We start from the raw sequence: 16,262 nt of genomic DNA on the forward strand, positions 1-16,262 counted from the left end.
TGGCTTTCGTCCTGGCCGTGGAACAGTGGACCAGCTCTACACCCTCGGCAGGATCCTCGAGGGTGCATGGGAGTTTGCCCAACCAGTCCACATGTGTTTTGTGGACTTGGAGAAGGCGTTCGACCGTGTCCCTCGGGAGGTTCTGTGGAGGGTGCTTCGGGAGTACGGGGTGCCGAGCCAACTGATAAGGGCGGTTCGGTCCCTGTATCACCGATGCCAGAGTCTGGTCCGCATTTCCGGCAGTAAGTCGGATTCGTTCCCAGTGAGGGTTGGACTCCGCCAAGGCTGCCCTTTGTCACCGATTCTGTTCATAATTTTTATGGACAGAATTTCTAGGCGCAGCCGAGGCGTTGAGGGGGTCCGGTTTGGGGACCTCAGCATCGCGTCTCTGCTTTTTGCAGATGACGTGGTGCTGTTGGCTTCTTCAGGCCGTGATCTCCAGCTCTCGCTGGAACGGTTCGCAGCCGAGTGTGAAGCGGTCGGGATGAGGGTCAGCACCTCCAAATCCGAGTCCATGGTCCTCGATCGGAAAAGGGTGGAATGCCCTCTCCGGATCGGGGATGAGATCCTGCCCCAAGTGGAGGAGTTCAAGTATCTTGGAGTCTTGTTCACGAGTGAGGGGAGGATGGAGCGTGAGATCGACAGGCGGATCGGTGCAGCGTCGGCAGTAATGCGGACCCTGTACCGGTCCGTTGTGGTGAAGAGAGAGCTGAGCCAAAAGGCAAAGCTCTCAATTTACCGGTCGATTTACGCTCCTACCCTCACCTATGGTCACGAGCTATGGGTCGTGACCGAAAGAACGAGATCTCGGATACAAGCGGCCGAAATGAGTTTTCTCCGCAGGATGTCCGGGCTCTCCCTTAGAGATAGGGTGAGAAGCTCGGTCATCCGGGAGAGACTCGGAGTAGAGTCGCTACTCCTCCACGTTGAGAGGAGCCAGATGAGGTGGCTCGGGCATCTTATCAGGATGCCTCCTGGACGCCTCCCTGGGGAGGTGTTCCGGGCATGTCCCACCGGTAGGAGACCCCGGGGACGACCCAGGACGCGCTGGAGAGACTATGTCTCTCAGCTGGCCTGGGAACGCCTTGGGATCCCCCGGGATGAGCTGGATGAAGTGGCTGGGGAGAGGGAAGTCTGGGAGTCCCTCCTGAAGCTGTTGCCCCCGCGACCCGACCCCGGATAAGCGGAAGAAGATGGATGGATGGATGGATATGGGGAAGGCTGCAGGTCTGTTAAACTTGGATACAAGTTTTGCGTACAAGCGGAAGGCCCCTCTTGCTCCTCTGCTTGAGCTGCGCCTTCAGCTTCGGCTTGAGCTGCGGCCAGGACAACGCGCCTGCGCACTGTGGCCTCATTGTCTCCCGGCCTGACAAACATAGTCGCAGCCTCATCACTTTTTATCTTTCTATCTTTTGTCTTTTGGATTTGCTCTCTTCTGTCTTGTGAAACTTTCAACCACATTCTAGCACAATTCAATTCTCTCTCCTTTCTTTTCTTTTTCAGTCCCTTTTTCTTCCTTGCCACACTCTCCTCCAAAACTTCAACCACTATCTTCCACACTTCAACTTTCAACTTCCCTTCTACGCCATACTTTTTTCTTCCATTTCGGCATTTATTGCATACAATTAAGAAATATACTCGTCATGTACTTCTCATCTCCATCAAGAGCTAGGGATTTACCGTTTTTATTTCCCATCTTAAGTTGGTATATTTTTTTGTTATTGTTTTTAGGTTTATACAATTTTTCTTTTCAAAAATTTTCTGTCTTTCTTTGAGGATCCTCAATGCAGGTTTAAATTGACCTTTCAACAAATTCTCTTTGCAGTCCAATTATCCTACCAGTCACACAATCAACCACACAAAGTTTCATGGCTTGGAAAGACCAAAGCTGTATCTCGTAGCCCGGACAAACCAAAGCCGTATCTCATAGCTCAGACAAGCCAAAGCCGTATCTCATAGCTCGGACAAACCAAAGCCGTATCTCTCGTGCACCTTTAACTTTTTACATGTTTTACAACAACACAACTTTAGGGCTTTAACTTACTTGTCCCCTGGTTCGTTGCACTGCTGGGTCCCGTCAATCCACCTCTGCCAGATGAAGGCAGACCTAAGATGCTGGCCCAGCGAAGAATTTCCTTCCCAGGTCTTTCTTTACCAGGTCCGGCTAATGGATGCTGGCCCGTCGACGGTGTACAGCGTGTCGTCCTCCGTCGGTCAGATGGCGGGTATGAGAGAGTCCCGGGTTTCGGCACCAAAATGTTAGAGTGGTGCTCACTCTCGCTTATTTTTGCAAGAACCACACGGAGACAGTATGCCCTTTTTAAGCTGTTGCAAATGGAGAACCATCGAATGAGGTCTGGTTCAGGCCTCTTGCAAGAGCATATTTATTGAGAACAAGCAGCGTGGTGGTGACATTGGACATGTTTGGTGGTCACCTCAGCAACTGGTTAATCAGTGCGGAGGGTCCCAGCTCATTGTTTTACAAGGTCGTGGAAATAGAAACTAGTGGGGCATTTTAGATGACTAACTAAGGAAGAATGTTTCCACACCATTTGGAAAGTTTCTACAACCGAATGGTTAAACTTTTCAGAGTCAAGGAAAGGTAAAAGGTTTAAACAAAGTTAATAATTCTAGTCTACATTCCAACATAATCATACGATCAAGATAAGCTGTAAACCCTAACACTATTTATACACTGGTGAGGTCCGCCCTCAGTGATCCTATTGTTGTAGGACATCACAGTGGATGCAAAACATAAAGACGTCAAAAAAACACAAAAGACAAAAAAGAAAACAGAGGAACAAATTTTGCATGGATTGTTTGATGCTGCAATCAAAATCAAGATGGCGGCGCGTGCACACGCAGTGGCCACTCTCTGTCCCGTCAGTACGGTGATTTGTTCGTCTAATGAGTGTTCGTTCGACAGTCTTGTGTGTTCGTCTCGTCCGTGCTACAAGTACAGCAGGCAGGTTCTGCTTGACATCGGCAGAAGTGGGTTTTGCGGCGTTCCGGACTTTGAAGTGTCGACATTAAAGGCGCTCGGACTGCTACGTCCTGAAACGTCGCCGACCTCACCCGCTATTCCTCCCCCGGTTGGGAGCCGTCGGAAACGGTGTGCGAGGAGGCAGAAGAGAGGCAAGCGCGGAGGCGTCCGGGCCAGGCTGAAGGCCAACCTAGCGCGACCGGCGGTGCCCTCCATTCTTCTGGCGAATGTTCGATCGCTGGACAACAAAATGGATTACGTTCGCCTGCTGAGGTCTACGAACCGGACTGTGCGGAACTGCTGTGTGCTCGTGTTCACCGAGACCTGGTTGAGTGACAACATTCCGGACTCTGCAGTGCATCTGGAGCGGCTAGCGTGCTATCGGGCGGACCGTGCCATTGTACGAGGGGGAAAGTCGCGAGGAGGTGGAATATGCGTCTACATCCGAGAAGAATGGTGCCGGGACTCTGTGGTGGTATGTAAGCACTGCTCGCCGTTTGTGGAGTTTGTGATCATTAAATGCCGTCCTTTTTATCTGCCGAGGGAATTTACCGCGATTCTGCTAGTCGCGGTATACATCCCGCCTTCCAACATCGAAGGAGACAGGATCGCGGCGCTTGGTGAACTGTACCAGGCTGTCAGTGAACAGCAAACAGCGCACCCTGACGGTTTCACCATCTTCGCTGGAGACTTCAATCATGCCAACCTGAAGTCTGTTTTCCCGAGGCTTCACCAGCATGTTCCTTTTCCGACACGTGGAGACAGCTTCCTGGACCTAGTCTACTCGGCGCAAAAGGGAGCTTTCAAAGCCACCCACCTCCCCCATCTGGGGCTTTCTGACCATCTCACCGTTTTGCTTTTGCCCGCATACAGACATTTGGTAAAGGCATCCAGGCCGGTTCGGAGGCAGGTTCGAGTGTGGCCTGAGGGTGCCTCCGATGCACTTCGTGACTGCTTCGACACCACTGACTGGGACTTGTTTAAGCGGGCAGCCACCTACAACGATTGGACGAAAAGAAAACAGAGGAACACATTTTGCATGGATTGTTTGATGCTGCAACAAGTTTAACGACACGACCCATTAATGACCCTTGGTGGCATGTCCTTGCTTTCCTCAATTGCCAAGGAGCCAAAGATGCTGAAGAAAATGGCAGGCAATGAGTGATCCTTTGCTCTTTCATTTTTTTGACTGCATCGAATAAATCAATCAGTTAGCTCATCTGTGTATTGTCAACCTGGAGTCCACCTACCTCATGAGCCAATGGCCTATTCTACAGAGAATCTTTTAAAGGGAAAACTCACACATTTAACTCTTTACAATGTATTTATTTTTGGATTCAAATATATGTAAATCACTGTAAGTTATGACTAATTACCAGTTAATACATTTAAAATTAGTATTTCTTTCTGTCACCACCGGAGACCTCAACAAGACTTGGACATCCGCCGTTTGTCTTGAAGTTTCTAATGGTGAGAGGGAAAACAGACAGCAATTAACAGGCGAAATTATACAGTTAGGCAGATGTTCGTGTATTTTGTATGTTTTTGGAGCAAATGGTGATTCACAAAGTGTTTACTCACAGCACTCATAAAGACGATTGACAAGATCATAGTCTCTGGCACTCATCTCTGTTGCGGTGCCAAAATTAGTTATAGAACTATCTATGGCAACGATGGTCGGTTCACCATTTGAGGAGAAGGCACGTCTACAAACAATAATTAACTAACCTATTATGTTTTCAAATCATAAAATGCTGAATTAGGTGAAAGTCAACTGGAATTTCCCATTGTGGATGACCAGTAATCTTTTCAAATATTTTCTAAATAGATTTGCCACAACAGACGAACAAAACAAAAAAAAAAAAAAACAGAAACATTGAGCAGTTGGACATCTAGATTCAAATAGACAGATATACTCACGGGGTGTAATGCATCACAGAGTCAAAATCATAGGGGGTTCCCAAGGGAAAACTCACACATTTAACTCTTTACAATGTATTTATTTTTGGATTCAAATATATGTAAATCACTGTAGGTTATGACTAATTACCAGTTAATACATTTAAAATTAGTATTTCTTTCTGTCACCACCGGAGACCTCAACAAGACTTGGACATCCTCCGTTTGTCTTGAAGTTTCTAATGGTGAGAGGGAAAATAGACAGCAATTAACAGGCGAAATTATACAGTTAGGCAGATGTTCGTGTATTTTGTATGTTTTTGGAGCAAATGCTGATTCACAAATTATCAGACAAAGTGTTTACTCACAACACTCATAAAGAAGATTGACAAGATCATAGTCTCTGGCACTCATCTCTGTTGCTCTGCCAAAATCAGTTATAGAACTATTTATGGCAACGATGGTCGGTTCGCCATTTGAGGAGAAGGCAAGTCTAGAAACAATAATTAAATAACCCATTATTTTTTTAAATCATAAAATGCAGAATTACGTGAGAGTCAACTGGAATTCCCATTATGGATGACCATTCATGTTTCCAAAGATTTTCTAAATAGATTTACCACAACAGATGACAACATATGGATTAATTTAGATGTTTAGTTTCATGTTGGAAAATAGCAAGTTGAGCAAAAAAAAAAAAAAAAAACAGAAACATTGAGCAGTTGGACATCTGCATTCAAATAGATCATATGGTTGGACAGATATACTCACGGGCTGTAATGCATCACAGAGTCAAAATCATAGGGGGTTCCCAAGTTGTTTGTATCTACAATCTGAAAGTTTCTTTCCGTTCCTGCATACAGGGAGAAAGCCATAATTTAATTCAAATTTCTTTCAGTAAGATGAAATTCCAATAAAAAATATCCATCACCCATCTTATAGTCGGTGGGAAGTAGCATACACTTTGGACTAGCCGTCAGCCATTTCCAAGAAGATAGTAAATAAATTGAACCATAGTCAATATGTTCACATGTAAGTCCAGTACCAATTCTGTAAAAAGTCTGTTGGCAAGCTGACCTGATATGATGTTTTCAAATTTAATGATGACGTGATCATCTCTGTCAGAGCGGACCTGCTCATGGTGCAATCCAAGTGCATGGAGCACCTCGTGTTGCACAATGTTTTTGAACACACAACCATTTCTCTGCAAGGAGATTGGCTGTCTGCCACCTATTTGACCAAGGTATGACCAACACCTGGCACACAAAATCAATTGATATCATGATTGATTTGCTGACTTTTAGCCAAATGGAAAGTCAGAGATCTGTACAGAATTTTACTAAATTGTTGCCCCACTGTGATTTTATGACACTAAAGTGAAATATTTGTAAGCAAGCAACTGACTCAAAAATAACAAATTATTTCACACTGGAAAACAACCACAGCAGTACTAAAGTCTTTCAACTCAAAGACGGAGGTGCTTTTTTTGTGAACATAAGCTGAATCAATGGGGAAAACAAATGTGAGTTTTAGTAACTGTATTTCTTACCCCATGTCTGATATGAAGGATAGATAGTTTATATCACTACTTCTCTTCCTGACAAAGCGAATGCAGGTTGTGCGCTCTCCCCTCCTGAACTCACGCAGTGCTTTTTTTATAAGTCTCTTTTGTTGACTGCCTGCAGGCACAGAACATTGAATTGCTAAGTTTGATTGATCAAAGTCACACTTATAGTATGCAACCCTTTGTCTTACGATGACTTACTAAAAGCGCCAGAGATTTGATAGGGAATTCTGACTTTGTTTCCGGATTTTGGCCATTTACAGCCACGGCTGGTGCAGGGGACAGCATTCCTCAAAATTCCGTCGTCATCAATCATGTCACCCATAATGTCCCCATATGTCAGGTTTAAACCTGTAGAATAACAAACAGCAAAGATTTAGACAGTGTGATTTGTCATGTCGAACAGTTCCTTTAGTCAGTTATAAGGTCAATGTTCCCACAACAGGTAGACAATATTCCAGAGGTGAACACTTTACCAAATTTTGCCAGCCCGTCATGTATCCTTGGTCCCGTAACCCGGACACTTTCTGTCCTAATCTGTCTGTCCATATTCACAATATACCGTATTTTTCGGACTATAAGTGGCATTTTTTATTTTTTTTTATAGTTTGGGTGGAGAGGCGACTTATACTCAGGAGCGACTTCCATGTGAAATTCTTCATAAATTTTCGAAATGTAAAAATCCACGATGCAGGGAAACCGCGATAAACAAACCGCGATGTAGCAAGGGATTACGGTAATTTGAACTGCAGTAGCGCAGCGCCCACGCGGCGGTCGTTTACATAAAGGACAAAGGATTTGATCATAGGATTTAGGGACTTGGAGTGACAGAGATTGTTTGATAAGATTGTTGATTAGAATTATATGGGTCTGTGGAATAATTTGAACTGCAATTGAGGAGTCCGACGTCAGCGGCACAGATTCCATAAAGGACGATTGATGGATTTATACTCCGGTGTGACTTTGTTGGAATAATTTTAAGTGAAGCTTTGGCCTGCCAGACCTGGAGGCCTCGCCTTTACGAGTTTATCTTTCCTTTTATCTAGGTTCTTCCTTTTTAGTGATAGGGATGTCTTTTGATCCCTGTCAGCCATTTGTATCCTTCCTGTCCTTATGTTGTCTGTGTGTTTTCGTTCCCGTAAGAGGCCTTCACTAACAATGAGCAGGGCTTATTTGCATAGGTGACATGTTCTTTGTTTGATTCACAGGAAGTTCATTCCTTTTCATTTAGATGTAGGTGTGGTTCATAGATTGTAGTTTATCAGACCTGTTTTTCTTTGTTAAGGGTTACATACAGTTAGAAGTAGTTGCATAAAAGTTATCCAGTATTTACTCAATGTTTGTTTAAGGAACTGCATACCAGTTACCTCACGTTTGCTTAATGTGTGTTGAAGTGTTTAGGACAAGTTACTTATTATTATTATGTGTTAATTTACCAAGTAGATAAAGTTAGCAAAGGTCTAGTTGCATTTGTTCCACAGCAAAGCGGCAATCAACGTGCTTCAAGGTATTTGAGTCAAGGACGAGTCAGGCAACTGTGAGGGAAGACGGCTGGGGAAGGCCTCTGCGGGGGGTCACGAGCCAACAACGAAGTGCTAATTCACACCACACTACATTCTTTTGCTAATCAGCGTTGCTACAGACACAATCCCCCCTCCCTTAGTGTAGCAACGCCTCTGTAACCAGGGCAACCATAACATTAAAAAGAGGGGCACGTGGAGTAAGGATTCAGAACTGATGGAGGTTGTAACTGAGATTGCTTTCTCTATCGTTCTCCTCGCGAGTAAACCTGTTCTGGTTGTCTTCTCCTCTTCATTCCAGTGAGTGATTTAATGTCTAATCGTATTTAGACCCAACAGACTTATATTCCGAAAAATACGGTAATCGTTCCTTCCCGGTCCATCCTCACAATTAAAAAAGGGCTTCTGTCTGTGGTCTATCCGTCCATTGTTGGTTAAAAAAAAAGTTATACCCCGACGCGAGAAACCCAATTTGATTGAAATGTTTGAGTGCATATACCAGAGTATTTACACCTTATGGCCAAAGAGCCTTACAGACCCTCACATTGACATTATATTTTTATTTGCAACATTAAGTCGCAAACAAGTTTAAAATGTTTTACTTTAACCAGGATCCCGCTCTGCATTGTAGCCAAGCAAAGAATCTGTCACGTGCTGGTGCCACCTGCGACGGGACCACGCCCCCCTGTCAGTGGGATCACCGTCACCTGCCACGGGTTCATGGACAGCGCTATATCAGCGCTGCCAGCGCAGACCCGAGTGCCAGTCTGTCCCTTGATGCTGCTTCGCTCATCATTCCCGGAGAGAATTGACTCACTTGACTACTCGAAACCCTCGCAGAATCGTTGTCCTCTCCAGCCCGATCGCCGCTCCAGCGCCAGCTGTTCCCATCATCCCCTTCAAATAAAGTCCGTCGTTACGCACTTGGCTGTACTGTCCGATCCTTAACAGTACAGACTGGCCAACACGATGCAGTCAGCGAACGACGAGACGGCATTGGGCCGACTGGAGCGAGCCGAGACCGCCATCAGCAGCCTGTCCGCCGACATCCGGAACCTGATCGAGGTTGGTCAGCAACAACAGCTGCAGCAGCAGGAGATGGCCCAAGCCCTCCAGAGACTGTCGGTGGCTGCGTCCCCGGCTGTCACGGCACCCCCGCACCGCCCGTCTGCCGAGGCCAGGAGGCTCGTGGACGTCCCGGAGCCCCGCCTCGGCAACATTGAAAAGTTCAACGGCGATCCCAAGCACGTGAGGGCGTTTGTGACCAACTGTCGCATAATGTTCAGCCTCCAGCCCGTCACGTTTGCGTCAGAATCAGCCAAGGTCGGTTTCGTTCTAACCCACCTCACGGGCGAGGCGCGGCTATGGGGTTTGGCAGAGTATGAACGGATGGCCCCGGCATGCGATTCCTTCGACGCCTTCGCAGAGGAATTGCTCTTCCTGTTCGACCTGGGATCCGCCGCCGAAGACGCCGCCGAGGAACTGGCGACGCTGCGTCAGGGTAGCCGATCGGTCGCGGAGTACGCCCTTAAATTCCAGACGTTGGCCGGCAGCAGCGGATGGAACGCGCCAGCGCTCGTCAGCACGTTCCTAAACGGCCTCGCGGATTATATGAAGGACGAACTGGTGTCGTACGATCGCCCGCGAACCCTGAGGGGCGCGATGGACTTGGCGGCCCGAGTAGACCGGCGGATCCGGACGCGGCGGCGCGATCGGGAGAGGAGGTCCCCGCGGAATCCGCGTGGCCACATTCCTCCGTCTGCTGGGGACCCGCCCACCACTCCACCCGCCGAGCCCATGGATCTGGGAGGGGCTCGGGTCTCCTCGGAGGAGCACCGTCGACGCCTCTCGCTGGGCTTGTGTTTTTACTGTGGGGAGGGGGGCCATCGGGTGGCGGGGTGCCCGCTAAAAGGCCGGAGCTCACGCGGCGTCGGGGGATCCGCGTGAGCTCGACCAGCACCGGCTCTCCCAGTCCCAGCACGCTCACGCTGCAGGCACGTGTCCAGCTTGCGGGGGGCGACCAGAACGTGGCAGCCTTGGTGGATTCCGGCGCGGAGGGGAACATCATGGACATTAGCCTGGCGCGTCGGTGGGGTGTCGGCTTCCTCCCTCTGAGCCCGCCCATTCCCGCGCGTGCCATTGATGGCCGCCTGATTGGCGAGGTGGCGTTCGTGACAGAACCGGTTAAGGTACTGCTCTCCGGCAATCACCACGAGACCATCCAGTTTTTTCTTCTTTCCCTCCCAGGACAGCAGCTCATCCTGGGGCACCCTTGGTTGCGGCAGCACAACCCGGTGCTGGACTGGGAGGTGGGGGTCGTACGGCAGTGGAGCGAACGCTGCCATCGAGTGTGCCTGAAGGCGGCCACCAGCCCACTCGGCAGAGCCCCGCCCAGGTACAGTCCCGACATCTCCAATGTCCCAGCAGTTTATCACGAACTCAAGGAGGTTTTTAGTAAAGCCAGGGCCGCTTCTCTTCCTCCACACCGGTCCTACGATTGCGCCATCGACCTGTTGCCCGGCACCTTCCCTCCCAAGGGGCGCGTCTACTGGAGGAGTACATCCGGGAGTCCCTGGCAGCCGGCATCATACGGCCGTCCTCTTCACCTGCGGGAGCGGGGTTTTTCTTCGTGAAGAAGAAGGAGGGCACGCTCCGTCCGTGTATCGACTACCGGGGAATAAACGCAATCACCGTAAAGAACCGATACCCTCTGCCTCTTCTTTCTTCCGCCTTTGAGAGCCTTCAGGGTGCCACCATCTTCACCAAGCTGGATCTTCGCAACGCCTACCACCTGATCCGCATCCGGGAGGGAGACGAGTGGAAGACGGCTTTCAACACCCCGAGCGGACACTACGAGTACTTGGTGGTTCCGTTTGGGCTCACCAACGCCCCAGCAGTTTTCCAGTCACTGATAAACGACGTGTTACGAGACATGCTGGACAAATTTGTGTTCGTTTATTTGGACGACATCCTCATCTTCTCCCGCTCGCTTCCTGAACACATCAAGCATGTTCGGGCGGTGCTGCGACGCCTCCTAGAGAATTCGCTCTACGTGAAGGCAGAGAAGTGCGAGTTCCACACCTCCTCTGTCAAATTCCTCGGCTACGTGGTGCGTGAGGGATCCATCGAAATGGACCCTGGGAAGGTGGAGGCGGTCACGTCATGGCCTGTTCCCGAGACACGCAAGCGGCTGCAACAATTCTTAGGTTTCGCGAACTTTTATCGCCGTTTTATCCGTGGATACAGCACGGCGGCCGCGCCACTCACCGCCCTTACCAGCCCCGCCTCTCCATACAAATGGACAGAACGGGCAGAACAAGCATTTCAGGAGCTTAAGAGGAGGTTCACATCCGCTCCCATCCTCAGAGTTCCCGATCCCGACAGACAGTTCGTGGTCGAAGTGGACGCCTCGAACGTGGGTGTCGGGGCGGTGTTGTCTCAACGCAGCCGCCAAGACGATCGTCTCCATCCGTGCGCCTTCTTTTCTCGCCGTTTGTCAGCCTCAGAACGGAACTATGACATCGGTAATCGGGAGCTCCTCGCCGTCAAGTTGGCTTTGGAGGAGTGGCGACATTGGCTGGAGGGCGCCACCACTCCGTTCATTGTCTGGACCGACCACCGCAACTTGGAGTATCTGAGATCGGCCAAGAGACTGAACGCGAGACAGGCACGGTGGGCTCTGTTCTTTGACCGGTTTGAGTTCTCTCTTTCCTACAGACCGGGTTCCCGTAACGCGAAGGCGGACGCCCTGTCGCGTTTGTTTCCTGGTGGGGAGGAGGGACAGGGTCCGCCTCCCACTATCCTCCCGAGCTCGGTTCGGGTGGCGGCTCTTACATGGGAGATCGAACGCCAAGTGGAAGCCGCATCACGCGATCAACCCGGCCCTAGCAACTGCCCGGAGGGTCGCCTGTTCGTCCCTGAAGGCCTGCGATCGGCCGTGCTGCAATGGGCGCACGACTCACGCCTGGCCTGTCATCCCGGCGCTGCACGCACGAGGTACGTGGTGGCACAGCGTTTCTGGTGGCCCACCTGGCAAGTGGACACCAGCGACTACGTCAGAGCCTGCTCAATCTGTAACCGCTACAAGACGCCTACTCGTCCTCCGGCCGGGCTGCTTCAACCCTTGCCGGTTCCCCAGCGTCCCTGGTCTCACCTGTCGATCGACTTTGTCACGGGCCTCCCCCCCTCAGAGGGAAACACGGTGGTCCTCACGGTGGTAGACCGTTTTAGCAAGATGACGCATTTCATCCCTCTGCCTAGGCTCCCATCTGCAAAGCAGACAGCGTCCATCATGGTGCGGGAGGTGTTTCGTCACCACGGTCTCCCACGAGACATCGTGTCAGACCGAGGACCTCAATTCGCCTCCACCTTCTGGACGGAGTTCTGCCGACTCCTCGGCGCCACGGCCAGCCTCTCCTCGGGGTTTCACCCTCAGTCCAACGGTCAAGCGGAGCGCCTGAACCAGGAACTGGGCAGGTCTCTCCGATGCATGGCCGCCGGAGACCAGCGCGGGTGGGTACAACAGCTTCCCTGGGTAGAGTACGCTCACAATTCCCTTCCCAGCTCGGCCACGGGACTTTCGCCTTTCCACTGCGTCTTCGGGTACCAGCCACCCTTGTTCGCCCACCAGGAGCGTGGTGTGGCGTGCCCGTCGGCCCAGGCTTGTGTCCGCCGTTGTCATCGTGCCTGGGCGAGGGGCCGGGCCACTCTTCTCCGCTCTGTTTCAGGCTACGCCCGCCAGGCGAACAAGCACCGGACGCCGGCTCCGGAGTACAGAGTGGGGCAGCGTGTGTGGCTCTCGACGCGGGATTTGCCGCTGCGAGCGGGATCCCGCAAACTGGCGCCCCGCTTTGTTGGACCGTTCCCTATCCAGAGGGTGATTGGCCCGGCCGCAGTCCGTCTGCTCCTTCCAGACTCCATGAAGGTTCATCCCACGTTCCACGTGTCCCGTGTGCGGCCCATCCATGAAAGCGCGTTGGCGCCGGCGCCCGTTCCGCCGCCGCCGCCCCAGCTCGTCGATGGGGGCCCGGCTTACGCTGTCCGCTCCCTGCTCCGATCGCGGCGGCGTGGTCGGGGCCTACAATACCTCGTGGACTGGGAGGGTTATGACGACGCGCACCGCTCCTGGATTCCGAGCCGCTGGATACTCGACCGTTCGCTCATCACGGAGTTCCATCGCTGTCATCCGGACCAACCGGGTCCTCGGCGCGGGCGCCCGAGGAGGGACGGGGGGGACCAGGGGTGAGGGTCCAGGGTGGTCTTGCCCACTGGTACCGGGGTCTTCTGCCCCCGCGCCCGTCGATCCTGCGTCTGGCGAGGTGTCGGACGTTTCAGCGGTGTGCTGACCCCTCCACCTGGCCACCCGGGGTAGTGCCTTCCTTTTAGTTTTTTTTTTTTGTTTTGTTATTTTCGGTTCCTGGGGACGTCGGGAGCCGTCCCTTGTGGGGGGGGTTCTGTCACGTGCTGGTGCCACCTGCGACGGGACCACGCCCCCCTGTCAGTGGGATCACCGTCACCTGCCACGGGTTCATGGACAGCGCTATATCAGCGCTGCCAGCGCAGACCCGAGTGCCAGTCTGTCCCTTGATGCTGCTTCGCTCATCATTCCCGGAGAGAATTGACTCACTTGACTACTCGAAACCCTCGCAGAATCGTTGTCCTCTCCAGCCCGATCGCCGCTCCAGCGCCAGCTGTTCCCATCATCCCCTTCAAATAAAGTCCGTCGTTACGCACTTGGCTGTACTGTCCGATCCTTAACAGAATCAATTCTGAGGTTTCATAATGCACTATGATAAACATTTAAAACTCATTGGTTAGCAACCTATTCACATCCATTTCACTTAAAGCCTTCCCCTTCGGTTTTTATTTTTTTAACTTTAATACACTGCATTGACATAAATAAACGAGATATAGATGGTCATATATTACAATATTTGGTTGACTGCGTAACTGAAAATGGTAAATTTGTATTTCTGTCAGTTTTATTGCCCATAAATAGGATTTTTGAAAATGTTTGTGTTTTTTCGCTCAAAGTGTCTTTTTGCCACAACCTGCATGAATAAACGGACTTTCAGGTGAATAATGCAAAGAGAAAGATCTCAGTACATACATTACATTTCATTGCCAAAGGAAATCACTTACCTGGTCTAACATGTGCATTTGCTTTTTCAATTTTTCCAGAAACTGACTCTTCTGGAAAAAAATAAGGACAAATACAATCACAAAAAAAGCACTAGAACATTTTCATATTGTTCACACTGAGACTCAAACAACCAATTGTACATTAATATAAATTTGCACAAACCCTTTTCCTTTTTGCCGTTGCCGTTTGCTGAGACCTGGACAAAACCAATCACATTCTCAAGTGTCCAATTCACAACAGTGCACATGTGAAAAGACAAATCATTTCATGTAAACTGATCATTTTTATAGTAGGAGGACCACAAAAACAAAAGAAAACTTTGAAGAGACTAAGACCTGGAAACTGCAATAGCAGAAAAATCCTACAAAAGCAAAATGCCTTTAAATTCTTCATAGAGAAGATGTTACAAATCACAAAACCTTATTTCATAAAAATTCAGAGATTTTGGTCTTAAATATTTGAAAAGAAATGTTTTTTCTTATAAATAGTTAAGATCTCACTGGTAACGATGGCCAATTATTCAAAAAAACCTACATCAGTAAACTGATTAAATGCATGTCTTTACTGTCATTGATCAAATTATATAAAAATTGTAAAATTCAAAAACCATACCGGAGAAACAGCTGCAAAAGACAGAAGGAGAACAGTGATGACAATTGGCGGCATGGTGTTGCTGTTTTCTAAAAATGAAAATAAATTAAATAGAGACAGAGAGAGATGAATTGACAGATAAAGCAAGTAAAAGTAGAGCAATCTTGTCTTACCAGTGTTTTCAGGTATGCCTGTGGTACTTGGTGGTTGCCTTTTATACATTGCAAATAAGGTGTGTCTGACGGATTCCAGCTGCCAAACTAAGCGCTTCAATGTAAGTTTCCATGGTTAATTGTGCGGCACAATGTGCTAAAAATCCCCTTCTCTGGTGGTTTCCTTGTTTGTCAGGTTTGTCATGGTTTCCGGTCATGCACTCGCCCCTCCCTACCTGGAATCAGTGTAATGGGTTGCACGTGCCTCTCGTTACCTGTCTGGTGTAGGTGTATATGGTGTAGATAGGTGCAGTCTTGGTAACGACCAGAACATCAGCTGTTCTAGTTCCTGTCTGCGTGTCACTCCCCTGTTGGATCATTCTGTTCATTTGTCGGTTTATCCTGTTACTCTGCTTCTGTCAGTTCTGTTTCTGTTAGCCAGCCCTGTCAGTCAGTCAGTCCCGTTGTCGTTCTGTTAGCCCATCTTATTAGTTTGCCTCTCTGTTTCCCTTTGTTCCTGCCTGTTCCTGCTTCTTTGTCCACGTCATTCTCTTCTCCAACACCCTTTTCCTTCAATAAACCCTGGTCCAAGTTGCATTTGGTCGCCCTGCTCCATTCCTGCACGTGATATCAAGATTTCACCAATAGAATTCCCACAAATTTTCCTTACTTATTCTCATTCAATGTAACGATGTGTTTTATATTCAAAATTTAAATAGGATCGTAATTTTCAGACTAAAACTTGCTCCGGAATACAAGTCGCATTAGCCGTAAAGTGAACAATAACGTGAAAAAAACATATATAAGTCGCTCCGGAGTATAAGTCGCATTTTGGGGGCAAATTTATTCGACAAAATCCAATACCAAAAATGGACATGAAGGAGCAACAACAGGCTAAATAATAAGTATGCTAACGTGACATAAACACAAACGAAGAGCTGAGAACGGGCCTGACGTAACATTCAGAGTTATTTAAGAAAACTATTACATAAATAACACGTTTATAAAACCATCTGTCACCTCAATTCATGAAATCCATTGATCGTCCTTTGTCAACAATGGGTGTGCGCCACTGACAGCGCTTGCACTTCAAAATATTCCACAGGCCCATATAACGATATATAAATTAGATATCAAATAACTATTATATAAGGAATAATATTATCAAACCATCTGTGCACTCTAAATCATTAAATCCATCGAACAAATTTCCCGTCCTTTGTCAACAACGCCGCACGTGCGCCCTGACGTCAGCCTTGTCGCTATTCCACAGATCTAGTATATAACTGGATTGTAGCGCTAACAAAGTACAAGGAAAGACGTGGGTTTAGTAAACGGCTCTTTATTTAACAAAACAAACTTCCAGGCATGTGGCGGCGTGGACTTCCAGCCACGGAGGTGGAAGAGAGAT

The 16,262-nt window shown here is 49.0% G+C and overlaps 1 protein-coding gene across 4 annotated transcripts; it reads right to left on the reverse strand.

The window, feature by feature from the left end:
• Positions 1–4,288: 4,288 nt before the first annotated feature.
• LOC125967488 (low choriolytic enzyme) lies at positions 4,289–15,031 on the reverse strand. 4 transcript variants are annotated; one of them, XM_068650439.1, is made up of 10 exons: positions 14,873–15,026; positions 14,721–14,788; positions 14,271–14,304; positions 14,108–14,158; positions 6,648–6,797; positions 6,432–6,561; positions 5,960–6,138; positions 5,654–5,735; positions 4,565–4,689; positions 4,289–4,447 (listed from the first exon to the last, which is right to left on the reverse strand). In XM_068650439.1, coding segments are annotated over exons 1-10 (870 nt in total). In that variant the 5' UTR covers positions 14,922–15,026; the 3' UTR covers positions 4,289–4,445. The 4 variants fall into 4 exon arrangements, with proteins under 4 accessions (XP_068506540.1, XP_068506542.1, XP_068506539.1 ...); XM_068650438.1 differs by lacking the exons at positions 4,289–4,447; positions 4,565–4,689 and adding exons at positions 4,963–5,121; positions 5,251–5,375 and having other exon boundaries at positions 14,873–15,019; XM_068650441.1 differs by lacking the exons at positions 4,289–4,447; positions 5,960–6,138 and having other exon boundaries at positions 4,574–4,689; positions 14,873–15,031.
• Positions 15,032–16,262: the final 1,231 nt, after the last annotated feature.

The sequence above is a fragment of the Syngnathus scovelli genome, chromosome 4, assembly GCF_024217435.2.
Source record: "Syngnathus scovelli strain Florida chromosome 4, RoL_Ssco_1.2, whole genome shotgun sequence".
NCBI classification, from domain to species: Eukaryota; Metazoa; Chordata; class Actinopteri; order Syngnathiformes; family Syngnathidae; genus Syngnathus; species Syngnathus scovelli.

Coding starts and splice junctions, on each gene's coding strand:
- LOC125967488 (XM_068650439.1), bottom strand. CDS start 14,921: ATGTATAAAAGGCAACCACCAAGTACCACAGGCATACCTGAAAACACT. Junction 14,305..14,720: donor CTTTTGCAGCTGTTTCTCCG/GTATGGTTTTTG, acceptor GGTTTTGTCCAG/GTCTCAGCAAACGGCAACGG. Junction 6,562..6,647: donor TCAAATCTCTGGCGCTTTTA/GTAAGTCATCGT, acceptor CTGTGCCTGCAG/GCAGTCAACAAAAGAGACTT.